Below are 19,784 nucleotides of genomic sequence, written 5' to 3'. Positions count from 1 at the left end.
CAAAACCGACCCCAAAGTGAACTGATAAATCTGTTCTGACACACGGAAAACTATTTTCATAATCCTGAAAAAGGCCTTTCTCCAAACCCTGGAGCTTAAACCAAGTGCACAAAGAGCCCGCGCGCACCCGTGAAGCAGGCACGGGAGGAAATTATTTCATATTTACAGCCCTGCTTCCGGGACAACGCCAAGCAGCGCGCATAACCGTCATGACCACCAAGAAAAATTAGACACTCAGAATCACAAAAATTACAAAGATACCACATTTACAAGCGGCAACTACCTTGTCACAACCTGATGTGTAAGACTGAAAGCAAAGAAGGCCAGCTCAGAGATGGAAGCCATATCGACTAATAGTCAATTCTTCATTAAATAGAAGCTCTGACTTCCCAAGAAGCCATATTAAAAATTAATATCAAAAAGTGTATTGCTCAGCCTCAACTCATCATTCATATCCAGCAAAACCAAACTGCATTCTAATGAAATCTCCCCTTCAACATCGCTCTGACACCACAACGAAGTTGGATACTGTTGCAAAAGCAAACGCTCTGTGACACAAGCCTTTCCAAAATATTCCGAGACCCCTCCCCTGTAGGTCTCTCTCACACCACTTGTAACCCCGCTTCATCGTGGGCTCAGAGACCGCTGGAGGGAGCCGCGCCGCCAGGACCCCTCGTGTATGGCCTCCACATGTTCTCCTCAGCCGCCATCTCTGGCTCCGGTGGACTGGGCCCCAGCCAACATTCACGGGTCTCCTACAAGGCTGTGGATGCAGACCTCGTGGGGAGCTCCCGACCAGAGGAGCCTGGGGAAGACAACAGGCTCCCCGCACCCACACGTGCACACTCTGCCAAGTCTGTGGCTCCCAGTTGCTGGTCAGGAGCCCGCAGAGGCCACACATGGAGACAGCTGGGACACCTGGGTGGCTGCTTCATAGCCGGTGACCCTGTGGCCGGGAGCCTCGGGGCACAGACAGTCTGTAAGCCACAGGCCGCTCCTCTGCTTGGGTTCAAATCCTAGCTCTGCTGCTCAGTAGCTGTGTGACCTTGGGAAAGGGATTTCACCTCCTTGGTCTTGGTGTCCTCATCTTAAAGTGGATGTGATGACCGTACCCTACTCACAGAGCTGTTAGGAGGTTTAAAGGAGTTCTTATTTGTAACCCAGTTGGAAAGTGCCGGACACGTAGCAGATACAATGTAAGTCTCTGCTGGCTGGCAGAATAGATGGAAGAGGGATGGATCAGTAGATTAATACCTGGTGCTATGTATCTAAGCCAGCTCACTTTATACATTCAACAAATATGCCAGGAACCTGGCGTTCAAAGGTCCCTGCCATTTTGGGACCACATGCTTTTCACTGAACACTTGCTGAATTAAGTGAGAGGACACAGTTCAAAGCACTTGCTAAGTTTCCATACACGGGAGTACAATGTTATCATCTGTATTTCTGTGTGACTAGCCTTTTCTAAAGCATTAAAGGACAGAACGGAAGCAGGAGAATCCGTGTCATCAATAAGCCAGCAAATCTAGTCATAAGACCAAACATAAATACACGTAGCAATGACAGGAAAAGGTGAATCGTCGGGTGCGAGCAACTGGAGGAGGGGAAGGGGGAAAACAGACGGGGCCGGGCTTTCTAGAAGGTGCAAAGGCTATCCCAGGCTGGAAGGTGGACGGGACTAAGGCTCTGCATTCTGGAGTCTGGTCTGCCCCTTCCCGGAGGGCAGGGGCAGGACGGGCCAAGATACACAGCAATGGCCAAAGCAGAGATGGTTCTGGAAGGAGAGTGATGTGCTCAGGAGTCAAGAAGAGACTCATCTGATTAATGCAAGATGATGTGGGAGGTATGTCAGATAACAGGAAGCCAGTGAAGGTTTCAGAAAATAAGAAGAACATGTGGAAATCTGGAAACCCCAACAGGACAGCAGGCAACCCAGGGCTTTAAAGTTCCAGGCAAAGAATGTCAAGATGAGCTACTGAAATAATACCTCAGCCCCAGGAAGCTCAACTTTGAATCTAACTTTGATTTAAATCAGTGTTCAGGTCCCACCCCACGGACGGCCCTTCTCGGGAGCCCCCCTGGCTGTTGGTACTTTCGAAAGCAGTGGGTGGAAGGTACCAGGGGCAGAGTGAGGGGAACTCAAGTCTACAGTGTTGGTGCTTGTGCTCTGTTTGAAAAACATCTGCAGTAAGTCTTCATCTTCAAAGGGGTGACACAGCCAGGAAGGATATGAAAATGTGTATCCCATCTTCAAAGTTAAAAAACAAAAACGTGTGTGGTTTTTGTGTGAAGGAAAAGGAAGTCTAATTATCCCCAAGTGAAGCCAGACCCGCAGTCCTGCCTGGGCACGCCCCGCGGAGGTGCAAAGCTCTGAAGGCCCCCCGCTGGAACGGCCAGCCCTAAACCCTCCTTCAGTGGGACCAAGAGAGCTCCCCCGGGGCTCACGTACCCCCAACCTGTCTCTTGTCCCTATGGATGTGAGCCTGGAATCCAGGACATACAATGTTTACTGTTATGGGGGAAGAAAAGAATCACTGGAATTGGCGGCCCTTGGCTTCTAATCTCACCTTGATGAAGGACACAGACAATCCTTCTCGTAAATGAGGGATCTTAAAGAAGAGCTTTCCACTCTGGAATTCCCTCCACTCCTCTAGGCTGAGCCTTCTCCATTAAACCTACACAACAGGAAAACCTGCTGGGGCTCCTCCCCTGATAGGCAACGTCTCTGGTGCCAAGGCTTCCGCCCCTCGGGATGGCGGCAAACACCTCGTTGGGGAAACTTGGCCTCCCTGATGGGTGCTGTTCAAGTCCTGCCACAACAGGGCAGGGGACACACGTCCTCTGCAGCACAAAGACCACCTTGTAACTGAACAGTGACAGGCTTAGACGACAGGACGCCACCCAGCGTGCTGAGGCTCCCTCTGCTTGCTGGCTTACTCCGCGGGTTGACCCCACGTCCCCAGGAAGGTGGGGTCCAGGGGTCCGGGGTGGGGGACAGAGCGCAGCGGCTCACGGGCTCTGACAACGGCTGTGATGGGGGGTGCGCCTGGGCGTGCACGGCCTGAATTCCAGATCCTCGCAGTGTGGTTGTCTCTCCTTTAGGAAGAGCCATTAACCTTTCAGATGACAGCCCTGGGATCGGAGTGACGGAACGATTTTTGAGGTCAGCAAGGATCTATGTTCTCAAAACCTGACATCGACATGCAAAAGTTGTGACTGAATCCTGGTGTCCCTGAGAGAAAGACTAAATGCATGTGACAGATCCTCTGCAATCAAAATGCCCCATTTCCCAGAGTATCTGTCACAGATTGATAACATCCACGCAAAAAGTTAAGTACAATTATGTCTGTCACTAAGAAACATACTTTGGAACCTGTGACTGACAACTCGCTGGGAGCTGACAAATCACCGGAAGATTACTGGAACAACTCAGGGCAGCACCATGCGCCTTATAAGGGAAGCTCAGCCCCGCCTGGCACCTGGGAGAAGCTCCCCAGAGGCTGCACTTGGCAGGCTGGGACTTCGGGGCAGGACTCAACAGCTGGTGAAGGAGTCTGTGCTCTGGGGCGGGGGTGGGGGGGTGGAAAAGACACTTTCTCCCAGGGGAGGGCCAATGTCCATGCAGGATCACACGTGCCCCCGGCCTGAGGGAGCAGCTTCTCCTTCAGAAGCACAATGTGCAAGACTCAGGCCAAGGGGAAGGGCACAGTGGAGCTACCAGAACCACACGTCCCATCTTTCCTAGGACAGCCCGAGCCCGGGGTCCACATAAGGTGGAAATGCCAGCACTCCGGAGTCCAGACTGCCTATTGCAGGGTCAGCACCGCCGGGGGCCCTCTGTGCCCTCCATCCCAGGGAGGGGGGCCCCACAGCCCTCCTCAGCTCAGGGACACAACCAGACACCAGCACTGGGGAGCGGAAGGGGACAATGGCCACAAGTCAGATGGCGAGGAAGCACTGAAAGCCACATGGGCAGACCCCGGTGACAAGCACCCCCTGCTCTGCGCCCTCCCTACCCAGTGGAGCTGCCCGGAGGCAACCTCGGCAAGGTGTCTGCAAGACCTACTGTGCAGGTCTGGGAGTCTGATTTTTTTTTTTTTTTTAAGTAGGCTCCACACCCAGTGCGGAACCCACTGCGGGGCTTGAACCCACGACCCTGACATCAATACCTGAGTTGAGATCACGCGTTGGACGCTTAACTAACTGAGCCATCCAGGTGCCGTGGGAGTCTGAATTTTTGAGGATGGGGACAAGATACACTTCTTAAATAAGGCTTATGAAGAACTCCTGCAGGTCTGAAAAATCCAAATGCTGTTTGAATGCTGCCCACGGCTGGGAGCATACAACCTCTTGAGTGGGCTTCTTCAACGCCATGGCATTTTTGCCTTTGGGGAGTTCTTGAATTTTTTTTGAACATGATAAGCCTAAATCTACCACCTTAAAACTCCAGTCCACGTGATCTAATTTTTTGTCTTCTGGGGCTGCCAACAACCCATCCCCACCTGGAAACCCTTCTCTCGGCTACATATTGACCATTTAAACACCTGAGGCCAGCTGGGTACGACAACGGTTCGTCGTACCCAAATTCCGTGCTGTTTGGGTAACTTTTACAAGGTGGTGTGTGGCAGTGGACGTGACCCTCCCAATGAACCTGACAGGTGTAGGACACTACCTCCCAGGACACGCCCCACTGGGCACACCAGGCCGCATTCTACACAATCCCAGTCCGTGCCCAGCCTGGTCACTGCACACAAATCACTAAGCCAGGTGTCCTCAGTTTGGTTCTTGTGCAACTGATTTTTTTTTTTTAACCTGGGGGTGGGGTATGCTGTTTTGACCCAACACCTTTCATCTCCTGGTTCCAGTAGGGTGTTCGAGATGCAGAGTATTGATTCTGTCATTCAGCACATCAGCTCTCCCTAATGACTCTGTGTCATCTGCAAATTTGATAAGCGTGCCTCTGATGTCTTTATCAAGCCCATGGTTCTACTGCTCAGCAAGCCAGGGGGCAGCAGTCCACCAGGGGCCCCCTCCCGGGACGACATGGAGCCATTCATTTATCCACACTCTGTGGCAACCGGTGCTCCATCAGTTGTGAATCCACCTGCCTCCCAGAGCCCTTCCAAACCTTGGAACTGGTAGCAGCAGAACCATATGTGAGACCTGGTGCGAGAGGAGGAGTGGGACCTGCTGTGGTTGAAGTGGGAAGGTGCTTCCTCTACCTGCCCTCTGCCCCAAGGCAGTGCATGGAAGAGCATCAGAAAAGCCTGGATCCAACACCAACTGTCTGCTTCTATGGACCAGGCTGACTTGCAAAGCTGAGGCCAGTCCGTCAGACATCTGGGGAGAGGGGACGGCGCCTCAGCCCCAAGGCCAGCCTATGCTGAGCAAGGTGCATGGAGCAGATAGGCAGAGGGTAGAGCAGCCTGGATGCCCAGAGAGAAAATGGGGGCTCCACACTCCTCGAAGAGGTGGCATGCCCTTCTCAATTGGAAATGGTCAGGAAACGTGTGCAGAGATGTATATGTTCACAGAGTCACTGAACAAGGAAGAGGTCTGCCGAGACACATTGTCATCCTGTCTTTTGCCATGAACTTTACCAAACACTGCATCCGATTCACTGGATACAGCCAAGGGGCTCTCTCTTCTCTCCAGGGGCTCAACCATTCTGAAAGGACAACCGAGATCTGGCCTCCCGACTAGCATTCCCTGCAACAACAGGAAGGAAACAGGCAGGAAGCACTTGTTCCTAAGGCTGGCACCTGCCTCTGGAGAACGCAGTTCTGCTAGGACCCTGAGGTCCTCAGGTGATGACTCGTCAACTCTGGAGAAAGTCCACCAACCGCTCCTTTTGCCTGAAATAAGCTGGGGATAACAGCTCTCCAAAAAATGGCACAGAATTCTTTGAAATATGAGTAACAACATAAGAAATGGAGGCAGAGCACACGTTTTTAGCTTTTTTTTACCTAAAATTATTCTTGTCTTTTTCTTTTTTTATTATGTGATGTTAGTCACCATACAGTACATCATAAAAGCTCGAGCTCAAGCAGACAACAAGGTCTGCTACTGGCCCTCCTTTGGTCCCTTGCGGTCCCCTGGGGATTTGCTGGGAAAAGGGCCTGCTCTCCCTTGCTTGGAACCAGCATGCTAGTCCTCCAGGCCACCTCCAAATCTGGTCAGTAGAGGGCGCTGCATCACCGCACACGCTCTCTCTCTCTAGCCCCGCTGTGCCATCTGATCCCTGCGTCCACACAAAAGACCACACTTGGAAGTATTTCTTATGCTTACACTCTAGTCAGAAAAGGACCCAAGGAATGCTCAGAGACTCAGGAGTCGTCAGGGGCAGGGGGGAGCTGCAGCACAGGGTCCTAGGCTGTTGGAGAAGCATTTGCTGCAAAACTGAGTATGTGCCTGGATCTGGGTGGAGCGCTAGGAGGTAACAGGCACTGGACATGGTTCCTGCCCTCAAGGAGTTCACAACCTGACCACAACCCAAGGTGAAGGCATGATGGCTGAAAAGAAGCATTCAGAGAGGAAAGCCCAGCCCAGGCCCAGGCCCAGCCCCAGGGTGTTCAGGGAAGGCTTCCTGGGAGAGGAGGCATTTGAGCCAACATCTAAGCCAGGGGATTTTAGACACATCGTTGTATAGCTGTCCACATGAGCAAAGGCACAGAAACACAAAAAAGGAAGGGAAGAAAACACTACCAGTTTAGCTTAAATTCTGAAGCTTAGGGGTGGGGGCGAACAGAGGTCACAGGAGCTGGATTTGGAAGCCTTCACCCTACAGGCCCACTGCAGACCCCCACACCAGGAAAACAAGCGTCTCCCACAGGTCACCACTGGAGAGAAAGCTATCGGATTCCTCTGCTGGGGAGATCACAGACCTGAAGCCTCAAGGAAATAAGATGCTCATCATTTCACAAACCTTCAGTGGAAATTTTGAGTGAAACATCAGCATTTCATTTTTTTAAAGTCAAAGGTACTGAATAGGAAAATACAAAAAGCAAAGACACCCCCCCTCCTCCGCCGCAATTCATTAGGAGGGTCACAGAGATGTGCATACCACCTGGAAAACACTGCCCAGGGAAAGAGGAGAGCTGGGGACAGACAAGTGGCATTTATCCGGAAGCATTAATGTAACATTCGATTATCCTTCGGCATACCGGTGGGCTTAACCCAGCCACATGGGAATACGTTTTATTTTTATTTATTTTTAAAGATTCATTTGAGGGAGAGACAGAGATAGCAACAGAGAACAGGGAGGAGAAGGAGAAGCAGTCTCCCAGCTGAGCAGGGAACCCGACATGGGGCTTGATCCCAGGACCCCAGGATCATGACCTGAGTCGAAGACAGACGCTTAACCGATTGAACCACCCAGGCGCCCCGGGAATACACTTTATTTATATGGACTATTCTGACATCTATTTCCTTTGGCAAGTAAAACAAAACTGATCCAATTTCCTTGTAGCCCTTGTAACCACAAACTGTACAAGAGTTTTACATAAAATACATAAACCTTATAAACCTTTTGTTCTAACGCACCACCTTCAATTCCGCCTGGCCTCCCGTGGCCTGCGTTCTCGGGCCCTCTCGCTTCAGCTGCTAGTGACCGTGTTCTCTCGCTGCCTGGCAAGCTTCTGGGGAGGTCGTTCTTCCTGCTTTAACCGGAAGAAGCAGTGCCCTTGATCCAACAGAAAGTTATAGACTGCCCAGAGGTGGGACCCAAGTCTAGGCCCTTCCAGACCATGTGATGTCAATAGGCAGCAGCTGTAACCATTCCAGAACTATGGGTTTGAGCTGACCTGAGCGCAGGTGATGGGCCTGAGCTGACCCCGGGTACAGGCGACAGCACGCAGCTGTGTCCATGCTCTGGGTATTGAGAAAGGACCGTGAAAATGCTGACCTGAGCTGTGTTGGCCCGGTACCCCTAAACTGGAGACACTCCACTGCTCACCCTGCGACTCTGGGAAGCTCGCTGGCTTTTCCTGTCTCTTCATGCCAATTAGAGACTAAAAACTACTTGTCAAGTTTCAGGCCATTCCGAGTAGTCAAGCTGAAGTATCACTCTGGGTTTGCGGAACTGTCACAAGAAAGACCAGACCCAAAGGACAGAGTCCTCTCATTTATGCTACATCCATCCCCAAACAGCACTGCCTCACCGATTCTTGTTTTATTTACTTTAGTAATCACTTTCTCAAATTTAATCCCTCATTGCTGTTTGTTCCTTGCCCTCAAATAATTCACTACTAGTAAGGCGCAGGGTATTTTTTTTATTATTGAACTAGAGTTGACATACATTGTTATATTAGCTTCAGGTGTACAACATAGGAAATCGACAATTCTCAACATTAGGCAATGCTCACCACGATAAGTCAGTGCTGAGAGGTGAGATTTTTTTTTTATTTGACAGGATTCTTTTTACCACTTGGTTTTTGCAGAGACCATGACTACCTCTATTAAACTGAAATCAGGTGCAGAGTGACCCGTTTGCTCACCTAAGTTTCTTTGTGGAATTACTGAAACCAGCTCCCCCAAAAACCTTCTCGCTATTCTCTCGTACCCAAACTACCCATTTCTTAGTTTGTAGCTCACTGGGAAAAGAAACAATATGAAAACGAGCAAAATTACTTACCAACCCTCAAATGAGTTGTTGACCAAGGCAGAGAAGGAATTCTGCCTTCTTATGGCCAGCAATCCCAACCACATGGCTACAAATCATGCTTCTGTGTGCAGCTATGAGCTCTTTAGAATAGCAAGCCAATTTAAAGTTGCATATTCTGCTACCTTAGGAGCCTGCAGAATACGTACAAGATAGAATACAGAATGGCCTTTACATTCGTGTAATGCAAACATTTCTAATTGGATTTTTAAAAATCTCCTCTAGCGGTGTATTGCTTCTGCAGTTTTCAGCAGATACTAAGTGGAGGTGTTCTAAAATGTCACGCAGTGAGACCCAAGACCACATCACTGTAACATGCATAACAGCACAAAACACCACTGACGAGGCCTCACCTGGGGAGGTTGGGGGCTGGGGTGGAAGCAGCTGATGACTGGGAAGGTGTTGTGGGTTGAGATGAATCATGATTCCTCGGTACTTTGCCCATTCGATACCAGATCCCCATGCTGTTCAGTTCCCTTTAGGAGAAAACAGAAATCTTCATAGTGCGATTCAGCATAAAGCATTTACCTGAGCAACGAAGCAAACCCAACTCATTTAAAAGAATCACAGTCTCCAAAACCAGGGAGTCCACTCTTGCCCACAAAGATCAGTTCCATTACCGCCCTTTGTGCTCTGGGTGTCAGAGTTCAGAGCCTGATGTGAAGTCAACTGTCCCAACAAGGCAGGCTCTCTGATTTGCCATCTTTTTTACCTGCCCTGGAGCCTGCCTTCTTACTACACTATTGATGTTTTCCTTGGTTCTCAGTCTTCAAAATTCTTTTTATTTTGCCACTTCATTATAGGTAATTATGTAATAATCCACTTCAAGTTCTTTGTATGGTTAGGGTGAGACAGATGGGGCAACAATGAGCGAATGGATGCATGTGCCTGTTTGGGTTTTTTTTATTTGGGGGGGCCTGAGTGGGGGCAGGGAGAAGCAGAGGCAGAGGGAGAAGCAGGCTCCCCACTGAGCAGGGAGCCCGACACAGGGCTCGATCCCAGGACCCTGGGATCATGACCTGAGCTGAAGGCAGATGCTTAACCAACTGAGCCACCCAGGCACCCGCATGTGCCTGTTTTTTTCCCTATGAGGGGAATTAGCCCCACCCTGCTCAAGGACATGTACCAACTTCTGCATAAAGCTCCCAATGCCTGGATATACCTGCAGTTGGCCTCATTCTCAGGGGCAGCTGGTGAGACCTCTTCAAACCACAAAGCCTGAGGCATGTGCCCCATGGACCACTGCAACCAAGAGTGATCACAAAGGGGCTTGACAGATGCCACATCAGGTCTCCTGTTCCCTGATGTGCGCCCCTACCCCACCCCATTATGAGTGTTTACAAGACAGGTTTGGTCTTAGAAACTGGAACAGGATTATTTTAGCCACATCCAACTTAAAACTTCTCAACTCCCCCATCGAACTGCATCTTGTCAAATGACGAGGACAGATTTATTCAGTGGAGACTCCTGGCAGCTTCTCAGTACACTACAGGAACTACTCTAAATCACGATCACATCTTACCAGGTGGCTGATTCCCATAGGCCACCCTGATTCCATCACACCTCGGCGATGGCCCCACGGTTCTGGCCTTGGAGGGGCTGTTCTCAGCCTGAGGTTTGTCTCCCCCAGCTGACAACCCTGAACTCTTACAGAGTAATGTATGTCCTCATTTTTAAGAAAAAGGTGACTCCGAGTTCTGGACATTGTTCTTTTTCCTTCCTTAAAAATAATACTGGAATTTTCTTCTTCTGAAAAGGAGTTTTTGCTCTAAGATGATACAAAATATGCTTTATTTAGCGATCTTTCCAAAATGATATAAAAGAAAGAAGGCTCTAATTTTGATTATCAAGATATATATGGTAACAATCTATTCTTTAGAATTGTTTAAATTGGTTAAAATTTGAGTCTTTTAAAGTACTATCGCTTGTAATTAAAAATACACATAGTAACTGAAATTAGACTTTAAAAATTCATTATTAAATTGTTGCTTTCTACTATTTATATGTAAATGGCTGCTCCTAGGTACCTGAAGTACAGTCATTCTCTTAACTATTTCCTCCTCCCGTAATCCTGTTCATATAATTAGTTTAAACCATGTTGCAAAACAGGACTTTGGAGTGTGTAGGAAGGGGATGATCACAGAATTCTGAGACAGAGCATTCAGATTCCACAGCCAAAGAGTCTAAACGAACTTTCATGCACCAGGATGAAAATCAGCTCAGTTCTGCTTTCTCAGACAATGACACCTGGCCAGTAGCAGTCATGGGTTCAGGGCACAGGACTTCAGTGAGATCAATTAAGACCAGTTAGACTGAATTCTAGAACCCGCTTGATTTATCAAGAATGTAGATTTGCTCTTTGCCTCAGAAATGGAACCCGAAGGAAAAGTAGGTAGAGCTCCCACACCACCATTAGTCCACTAACTAGGGGAGAAGATGTGGAAGAATGGGATCCACCCTTTGGAATCAGAGCAAGGAGATAAACGGGGAAACTAGACCCTAGTGATGTCCTCTGAGCACCTACTTCAAGCCACACCTGAAGCCATCCGGCCCCCTGAACTCCACTGCTATGCCAGATCACAAATTCTTCCTTTTGCTTGAGCCAGCCTGGGTTGGGTTTCCTGTCACTTACAAGCAAGAGTCCGGAATGAAATCCTGAGATTCCCTGTACTTCGTATTTACAAAACAGCTACAGAGCTGGGCCCGTGCCTAGTACTGAGGCTACCGGGACAAGACACAGAGGCCTAGCCCTCAGCTGTCCTCTGCCTCTCGGGGAAGATGAACATCAGACCAGAGAAGTACACGAGGAATTATCTTGTACTCATATGATACTCATGTTTCTTCCTGACTCAGACCTCCCAGTGGCTCCCCAGCATGCTTGGGATAAAATCCAAACTGCCACCATGTTGTATGAGGTCCTGCTAACCGCTCATCCCAAAGCCCGACTCATCCTCACTCACCCACATCAGCTACACTGGGCTGCTTTCTGCTCCTGAACATGCCACACCCATTCCCACCTTTACACTTGCTCTTTTCCTGAGCCTAGAAGGCTCTGCCTTCAAATCTCTGCATGGCTGACTTCTTGACATTTACATCTCTGTCACATGTCACCACCCCCAACCCCACCTCTGACACCCTCGCTGAAGTAGCCTCCATTCATTGCTGTGTTTCATTTTTGCCACTAACGAAATGGTCTCACTCATTTATTTCTTGTTTGTTGCTTGTCTCCCCTTTTAGAATACCAACTCCACGAGAGCCGGGCTTTGCTTGCTCATTCACCACCATATCCAGGGTCTTTGGCCCAGAGGTACAAATGGGTGCTCCTCAAACTCTAGTGGGGTGAATAAACAATGCAGAGAGTTGAGGCCGAGTGGTCAAAAAGGAGAGGACACCTGGGCTTTCAGCTACGTGGAAAGGTCCCCGAGGAGCCTGAAGGACGAACACACAGAAGGACAAGGCAAGGAAAGGCCCTTAGATGGAGCAAGCAGCATGGACAAAGGCACAGAGAGGTCAAGAGCTTGGCATCTGGACTGGCAGCAGCATTAGCAAGAAGGGCAGCAATGAGAGCTCAGGCCGGAGAGGCAGGTGGCCGAGAGCCCCGTGGGTCCCACAGTCTCAGGACTTTATCCCCAGGAGTGACCTGAGCTCTCTGGGCAGAGAGAAGACAGCCCATCCGTGTTACTAAGACTTACCCAATAAACGTGTACTGAGGAGGGGCCTGCTTGGTCCGGCCCATGATCCGAATGTCACAAATTGCAGCTTCAGTTGAATCCCGTGGGATAAATTTAATGCACAGCCTCTTTTTTCTAAAAGCCAATTCCTCTGAAGAAAAGGACAACAAGAAAAGGTATGAGTCTTCCAGAGATGCCAACATCTCTATTCTGAATGTCGTGTCTCCTGTCACGTTCCCTTCCTGGTGGCAGGAGTGACTAGCCATCCAGGTTGCTGGGCTGCGCCCCGCCTGCCCTCCACAGGGTGCAGAGGCTGTGACTGTGGAACGGGCACCAGTCGCCCTGCCCTGCACCTGGGACCTGACCCCAGGCACCCCTGCCGGGAAAGGCGCCCAGGGGCATGCAGAGCTGGAATAAACCCGTGGGGCTGGCTTCTAAAGGCCACAACCACCATTTGCTCACTGCTCAAGCCATCAGGGACATACACACAGACACCCTGAACATTAACACTTTTGCCACGTGGACTTTTCTTCTTTTTTACTCTTTATTATGGGAATTTTCAAACATTTCCCAAAGTGGGAAGAACAACAGACTGAATCCACCTGGTCCCCTCATCCAGTTTCAACACTGTCAACAACGGACGAGCTGCTTTCGCCTCTCCCCCCCAATCCCTGGCGGTTTTGCCAGAGGATTTAAGATGAATCCCCACACTGTGTCATGTCACCCATCAATATCTCAGTGGGCATCTATGGCAAACAATTTTGTTTTGTTATGACCAGCAGGCTATTCTCATACCTAACAAAATGGACAATGATTCCTTAGTATTACCCAGTAGATAGTCTATATTCAAGTTTTCTCCATTGTCTCAAAAATACCATTTAACTATTGCTTTGCCTGGATCAAGATCCAAACGATGTCTATGCACCGAATCTGGTTGTTAGGCCTCTTAGGTTCCTTTTATTCTGTAAGGACCTCTCTACCCTCTCCTTTCCTTCAGGCCACTGCTAAGTTGGGGAAATTGGGTCATTCTCAGGTATTTCCTGTGAACTGGCAGTTAGAGCAAAAGGCTTGATTAGATGCCGGTTAGATTATTTTTTTTAGGTAGGAACACTTCACAAGTGGTGCAGAGGTGTCCGATGGCGTCCTGTCACAAGGCACGGAGTCCAGCTCTGCCACCCTGCGTGGGTTCCGGTGGGGTCGGCCTGCGACCTGGGTTATAACAAGTCCCCAACAACTGTTCTTTGGGCAGCATTTTCATCCCCTGATGACTGTTGCCTAGATCCATAATTTCACTAAAGTTTTCAAAATGGTGATTTTCTAATTCTGTGATTCCTTCTGTATTTATTAGCTGGAATTCTTCTACATAAAAAGTAACTTTTCTTCTTCAACTACTTGGTCTCCCTGAAAAAGCTTCGGTGCAGGAAAGGAAAGATAAACACGTGATTCTTTGCTCTTATTTATTAAATCTTAAAGCAATGAGCTGGCAATCTAGCAACCTCCAATGGTGACTAACCGGGTGTTTTTTGTTTGTTCATTTGTGGTTTTTAAATATGAATTCCAATCAATTGCAGACACTGGATACAGGAGTCAGGTGTGCCTTGGTTTGAAATCCCAACTCCGCCATCAGCTCTATGATCTTAGGCAAGTGACTTAATTTCTCTGAGCCTAGGTTTCATTATCTGTAAAACGGAGTTAATGAAACCCCACCCCAAAGGGACGTTGGGTGGATGAAATGTGATAACACTTCCTATGCTTCGCTTGCCCAGCGCCTGGCACGCAGTAAGTGCTCAATAAAGCATAGCCATGAATGTTCTTATCATCATTACTACCAGTAAGCCTCCAGGGTACAATGTATGTCAGCGTTTGGCATTGACTTTCAAGACCTTTCACTTCTGGGGCAGGAAGTAAGCACACTCAAATCAGACACCGAGTGGGGAGGGAAGGACAGTCATGCCACCGGTCCTGACTTGACTAAGGGGAGATTACCGTCAGTCGTGTTGTCTTATTGTTGACTGGGGGGAGGGTGTCTTTTAAAGAGCCAGGTAGAAACTCAGAAACTGGGTGGATTCTTTTCCCAGGCAAGGAAACTGAGGGCTAGATCAGATCTATGAGCTATGAGTAATAATGTCCTGAATCCAGACCCCAGACATTGTACCCTACAAGACAGCGATGGCATCCTGGAGGAAAACACCCAGACCAACACCGCACCTCTGAAAACTATTAGATGATAAGATCAGACCTGGGAAAGTGTGAAGATGGTGAGAACTTCCCTCAAATAGGTGAAAATGCAGGTCTATTACTTGCTTTTGCCACGCTGCTCTTTGCTCTATTCCTCCGTCTACAGCAACTCGGGGTAAGAGATGAAGCCGCTAATTACACATGCTTAAACAGGCCTAATTTTAAGTAAACATATTATACAGAGTCAATAGAAATGTGTTCAGTCATGCTAATGAACACAGGGAAAGGATACAGCACTTTACTAAAACAAACAGTCTTCCAGTTTTTAAGTACTGTGTGGATAGCAACAAACTATTTTAAATTCATTACAGAAGTCTCATCTTTTTGGCTGACTATAAAATCGGGGCCTTAAATGCACTGAGACTTCACAGAGCTGACCACAGGTTCATCCAGTCAGCCTGGGCTCACCCTGCCCCCTGGGGACAGGCTCCAGGCTCCAGGAAATGACCACACTACCCAAAATGAACAGGCTGCCCTAAACCCACCCTCCTTGTGTGATAAGACGCTTGTTGGTGATGCCAGGACCTGCCCTCAGAATGCCCACAGGCAGCAACTGTCAGGGGGAAGAGGCCTCCCACCCAGGATCACCGGGGTCCCACCACAGCTGGACCACAGGCCCAGGCAGGACGCAGCCCTGGGCCTCCTCACTTAACTGGTTCAACAAATTAAGAGGAAAATGCAGAATGGGAAATCCCCTTGTGGCTCTAGAGTCTATCAATATAAAGACATTATAAGTCAATTAGTTGTCAAAAATGAACACCAATGCAAATTTTGAAACTAAGAAAAGCACGAGGGAGAAGTAGGAAATTAATACAAGTCTACAAGGCAATTTTAGCTCCTAGGCAGACAAGTCATATAAGAGTAAGCAAAAGCAGCAAGCAAACACTTGTGCAAATGTTCAGCCTTGCTAATAAATGATGACATGAAAATTAAATAAAATTAGAATAGTAAAACTGAGTAAAAATTTAAAACCTATGCTGGCAGGCGTGTGGAACACAGGCACAAGCCTGTATCATTAGTGGTACTGTGAACTGGTATTTCTGGAAGTTAATTTGGCAACAGAGAATAATAAAGCTTATCTTTATGGAGCCCATCCTCTGAGCAAGACACTGTGTATGGCAGGTGTCTCAGGTGATTCACAAGTGAATTAAACATGGATCTCGCCCTCAAAGAAAGAGGTAAGTAGTGCAGACGTGCAGAAAACATGTAAGCAGCTAAAATGCAAGCTTTACATTATGAGGTAGATACTAATCCCCCCATTTTACAGATAAGGAAACTGAGGCCTAGAAAGGTGAAGTCATTTGCTTGGGGCACTAAAGCTGTAAGTGGCAAAGCCAGACAGTCTCGGGTGAGTCTGACTCCAGAGTCCAAGCCGCAGTGCATCCTGACAGAGTTGAGGTGGGAAGTGAGAGACAGAATCTATTCTTCCTTTGGCTTCTGGCCACTGTAACCTGTGGTGCTTCCCTCCCTCCCTCCGTCCACTGAATGTGCTGAGCCGGGTGTGATGAAAAGCAGCAGAGAAGGCAGATGGTCCCTGATCTCTCTGACGAGAGAGAGCTCTCTCTGATTATGTTGTAATGCAACTCCGTGTTTTCAGGGCCAGGTCACCCACCAGACTAAGCTCCCGGAGAGAAAGGCCAGCATCTCAGTCAGTTGCCTTCTCTCACAAAGCCTGCGGTGCCTACAGAAGGCATTCATCAATCTCCACTGACTGTGGAAGAGAGAGAGCTTGCTTGAAACTGGTATCTGGGGGTCAGAGACGGTTTCATGCAGGGGGCAGAATTAAAGCTCACCCTTGAAAGATACGGGGTGTGGACACTCAGAGTTGAGGGAAAGGGCTTTTCAGACAGGGAAAAAAATGACAAAGAGTTAAAAAATAAGTAGAGTCAGGAAAGAAACAAGGGTGAAGAGCGCACAGTGAGTGCCTCAGTTTGGGTAAAATATAGGGTGCTTGAAGATGAGGAAGACGTTTGTAGAAGGCCGGAGCAGACCGTAGAGGACCTAAGACCCAGTAGCCTCCAGTACTTGGAAACTCATCACAAGAAAATCCTTCAAAATCGATGCATACCCAAACTGGTTTATAGATTCAACACCACTCATATCAAAATACCAGCTAGCTTCTTTGCAGAAATGCACTAAGCCTAACATTCATATAGAAATTCAAAGGACCCAGACTAGCCTAAATAATCTTGAAAAAGAAGAATGAGGGTGGAAGACTCATACTTCCTGGTTTCAAAACTTGGCACAAAGCTACAGTCATCAAGACTGTGTGGTACTGGCATGAGGAAAGACATACAGATCAATGGAAGAGAACTCAGGGTCCAGAAAAAAGCTCACATTTATGGTCAACTGATTTTCATCAAGGATGCTGAGACAATTCCATGGGGGAAAGAATAGTCTTTTCAAGACATGATGCTGGAACAACATGACATTCACATGCAAAAGAATAAAGGAGGACCCCTATCTCACACCATACACAGAAGTTAACTCAGAATGGATCAAAGACAAAAGTGTAAGAGCGAACACTAAAAAACCCTCAGAAAAAAAGAAAAACAGGAGGTGACCTTGAATTAAGCAATGCTTTCTTAGGTATGACACCAAAAACATAAGCAATGCTTTCTTAGGTATGACACCAAAAACATAAGGAAAAAAGTAAACAAACGAAACTCCATCAAAATAAAAAACTTGTGTATTTCAAAGGACATCAAGAAAGTGAAAAGAAAACCCAAAGAAAGAAAATTTTGCGAACCATATAATTGATAAAGGGCTCATATCTAGAATATGTTCAAATATTTATAACTCAATAATAAAAAAGACAACCCAATTTAAAATGCCAGAGGATCAGAATAGACATTTCTGCAGAGAAGATACACAAATGGCCAGCAAGCACACAAAACTATGCTCAACACCGTTAACCGTCAGGAAATGCAAATCGAAACCACGAGAGACCACTTCGTGCCCAGTAAGATGGCCAGAATGATAAGAACAAGTGTTGCCGGAGATGCGGTGACACCGGAGCCCTCACGTGCTGTTGGTGGGGATGTAAAATGGCACTGCTCCTTTGAAAAACAGTCTGGCAGCTCCTCTAGAAGCTAAATAGAGAGTTACCATATGACTCTGGCAGTTCCACTCCTAGGTATGGCCCCACAAGCGATGAAAACATGTGTCTCCACAAAAACCTGTATGTGAATGTCCACAGCAGCACTAGTCTTAACAGTCTAAAGTGGAAGCAACCCGAATATCCGCCAACTGAATGGATAAGCAGAATGCACAAGTCCACAGAACGGAATATGATTTGGCAATAGAAAGGCATAAAGTACTGACACATGCTACAACATGGACCTACCTTGAAAACGTTACGCTTAGTGAAAGAAGCGCATCACAAGATTCCACTTTCATGCAATGTCCAGAATAGCCAAGTCTGTACAGAAAGTAGATCAGTGGCTGCCCAGGGCCAGGAAGGGGTGAAAAGGGGCAGGCTGGAGAGGAATGGGGAGTGACTGCTAATGGGTACAGGGGTTTTGGGGGGGGTGTGTGTGATGAAATGTTCTAAAATTAATTGTGGTAAGAGTCACACAACTCTGTGAATACCCTAAAGACCACTGAATTGTATACTCCAAAGGGGTAAATTAATGGTATGTGAATTATATCTCAATAGAACTGTCACCAACAACACCTGATGCATAAATGTATCAAATCCATCTGTAAAAGGCACTTAACCACATGCTGCAACAGGGTCACACCGTGGTTATAACAGCAGGGCTGGAGTCAGACTCCTGTGTGTCTTCTCGTGACTCCCCTGCTTCCAGATGTGTGACTGTGGGTACGTTCTGCAAACCCTCAGTAGTTACTGTGTCCCACTGTCCTCACGTGGGATGGGTATAACAATACCCATCTCCAAACAGGACTCTTCTGGAGATCCAGTGACGTCAGGTACGTAAAGCATTCACCACGGGGCTTAGCATCTGGTAAGTCACATGCCACATATCAGCTAGCATGATTATTAGCTAATACATATAATAACAAGAAAAGCAAAATGTCCAAAAGTGAGAGGACTATTAAGAAAACAAAAATATGCAATACAACGGACTTGACTTGTTTCGAGAAAATGACAGCTGAGTAGCAGCTGAGTAGATACGCAAAGTCTGGTCGGTACGAAACGCTAGCAAGGAAACAGCGCAAGATTATGGGTCCAAAATGGGGCTAATATGGAAAGATAAAGTATGCATGACAAAGAATGAGATAAAGGATTTCATAAATGAATCATGGGTAATAAAGAAAGGATTCTTTGTTTTTCAGTTACTGCTTCACTGCTGGAGACATCCTAAAGTTGGTGACAGTAATTAAAAATAAAACAAGTTAAATCAAAATGAGGAAGCTCAAATATCCAGAGGTTTTCCAGCATTATTTAATAACCGACAGGCATGACAAGAACCGCAAAGCCCTCCCAGATCCTGAAGAAGCTTCGGTTGGTCAGTGATGCGCTTTTGCTCGCTGTGGCTCAGGGGTCAGAGTATTCCTTCAGAGTCGATCCTGTGTCCGCTAATGTGCGGTCTTTCTGGTTCTGGCTTTTCTTGTATGCTCCAAGAGCCAAAAATAAGGACATTATTGCACTTATATTCCTTGGGCATCTCTGATTTTTTTTTTCCTTTTGCTTCTGGGTCTCGGGCCAAGCTTGGCTTCCACGACACCAGAGGATGTGGACTAAGGAGGGACTATAACCAGTTTCACCGTTCCATTCCTGAGTGAGCCGATTCAGCAGCGAGCCCATTCTAAGAGAAAGGGACATTCTGCTCATTTATATGCTCCTACCCAGAACGCCACAAACTCCTTGGAGAACCAAGTCAGATACACAGCAAAAGCAGCAGGGTTTATTCACGGGCATGCAGCAAGGCCTCCTAAAATGTTCCCAAAGAAAAATACACATACAAAACATCTAAAAATATACCTGGTGGAAGAAAAGTCCCATTGTGATGAGTGGTACTAAAGGGAGACTCACGTGTGTCCACCGTCTCCTGAATTGGGATGAAGCCTACAGGCAGAGTGTCCTTGATGTCAATGAGCTTCATATCCACTAACACGTTCCCTAAATGACTCTTGGGAAGAAAGAAAAGAGATACAGACTATTAATCTGAACACCCCTGTGGTGGGTTTGCCATTTTGGCTTCGAGATGCATATTTAACACAATGACTCATGCAGCTTTACTACAGCAGGT

General features: G+C 47.6%; 1 protein-coding gene across 8 annotated transcripts in view; it reads right to left on the bottom strand.

Moving 5' to 3' along the window:
• Nucleotides 1-19,784, bottom strand: part of MVB12B (multivesicular body subunit 12B) — a 268,277-nt gene that overhangs the window by 101,922 nt on the left and 146,571 nt on the right. For 6 of the 8 annotated variants that reach the window (XM_064579178.1, XM_064579180.1, XM_064579179.1 and 3 more), the window contains 3 exons: nucleotides 19,517-19,664; nucleotides 12,352-12,481; nucleotides 9,013-9,135 (listed from right to left, as the gene is read on the bottom strand). In XM_064579178.1, the coding sequence (XP_064435248.1) occupies nucleotides 9,013-9,135; nucleotides 12,352-12,481; nucleotides 19,517-19,664 (401 nt within the window). The remainder of the gene's footprint in view (nucleotides 1-9,012; nucleotides 9,136-12,351; nucleotides 12,482-19,516; nucleotides 19,665-19,784) is intronic. The other 2 variants (XM_045883153.3, XM_045883152.3) reach the window with 1 other exon arrangement.

This window comes from Mirounga angustirostris, unplaced genomic scaffold (genome assembly GCF_029215605.1).
Source record: "Mirounga angustirostris isolate CCGP_5_RB_7025 unplaced genomic scaffold, mMirAng1.0.hap1 SCAF_15, whole genome shotgun sequence".
Taxonomy (NCBI): Eukaryota; Metazoa; Chordata; class Mammalia; order Carnivora; family Phocidae; genus Mirounga; species Mirounga angustirostris.
The sequence above is the reverse complement of the archived record's forward strand: the minus strand, read 5'-3'. Positions and strand labels throughout refer to the sequence as shown.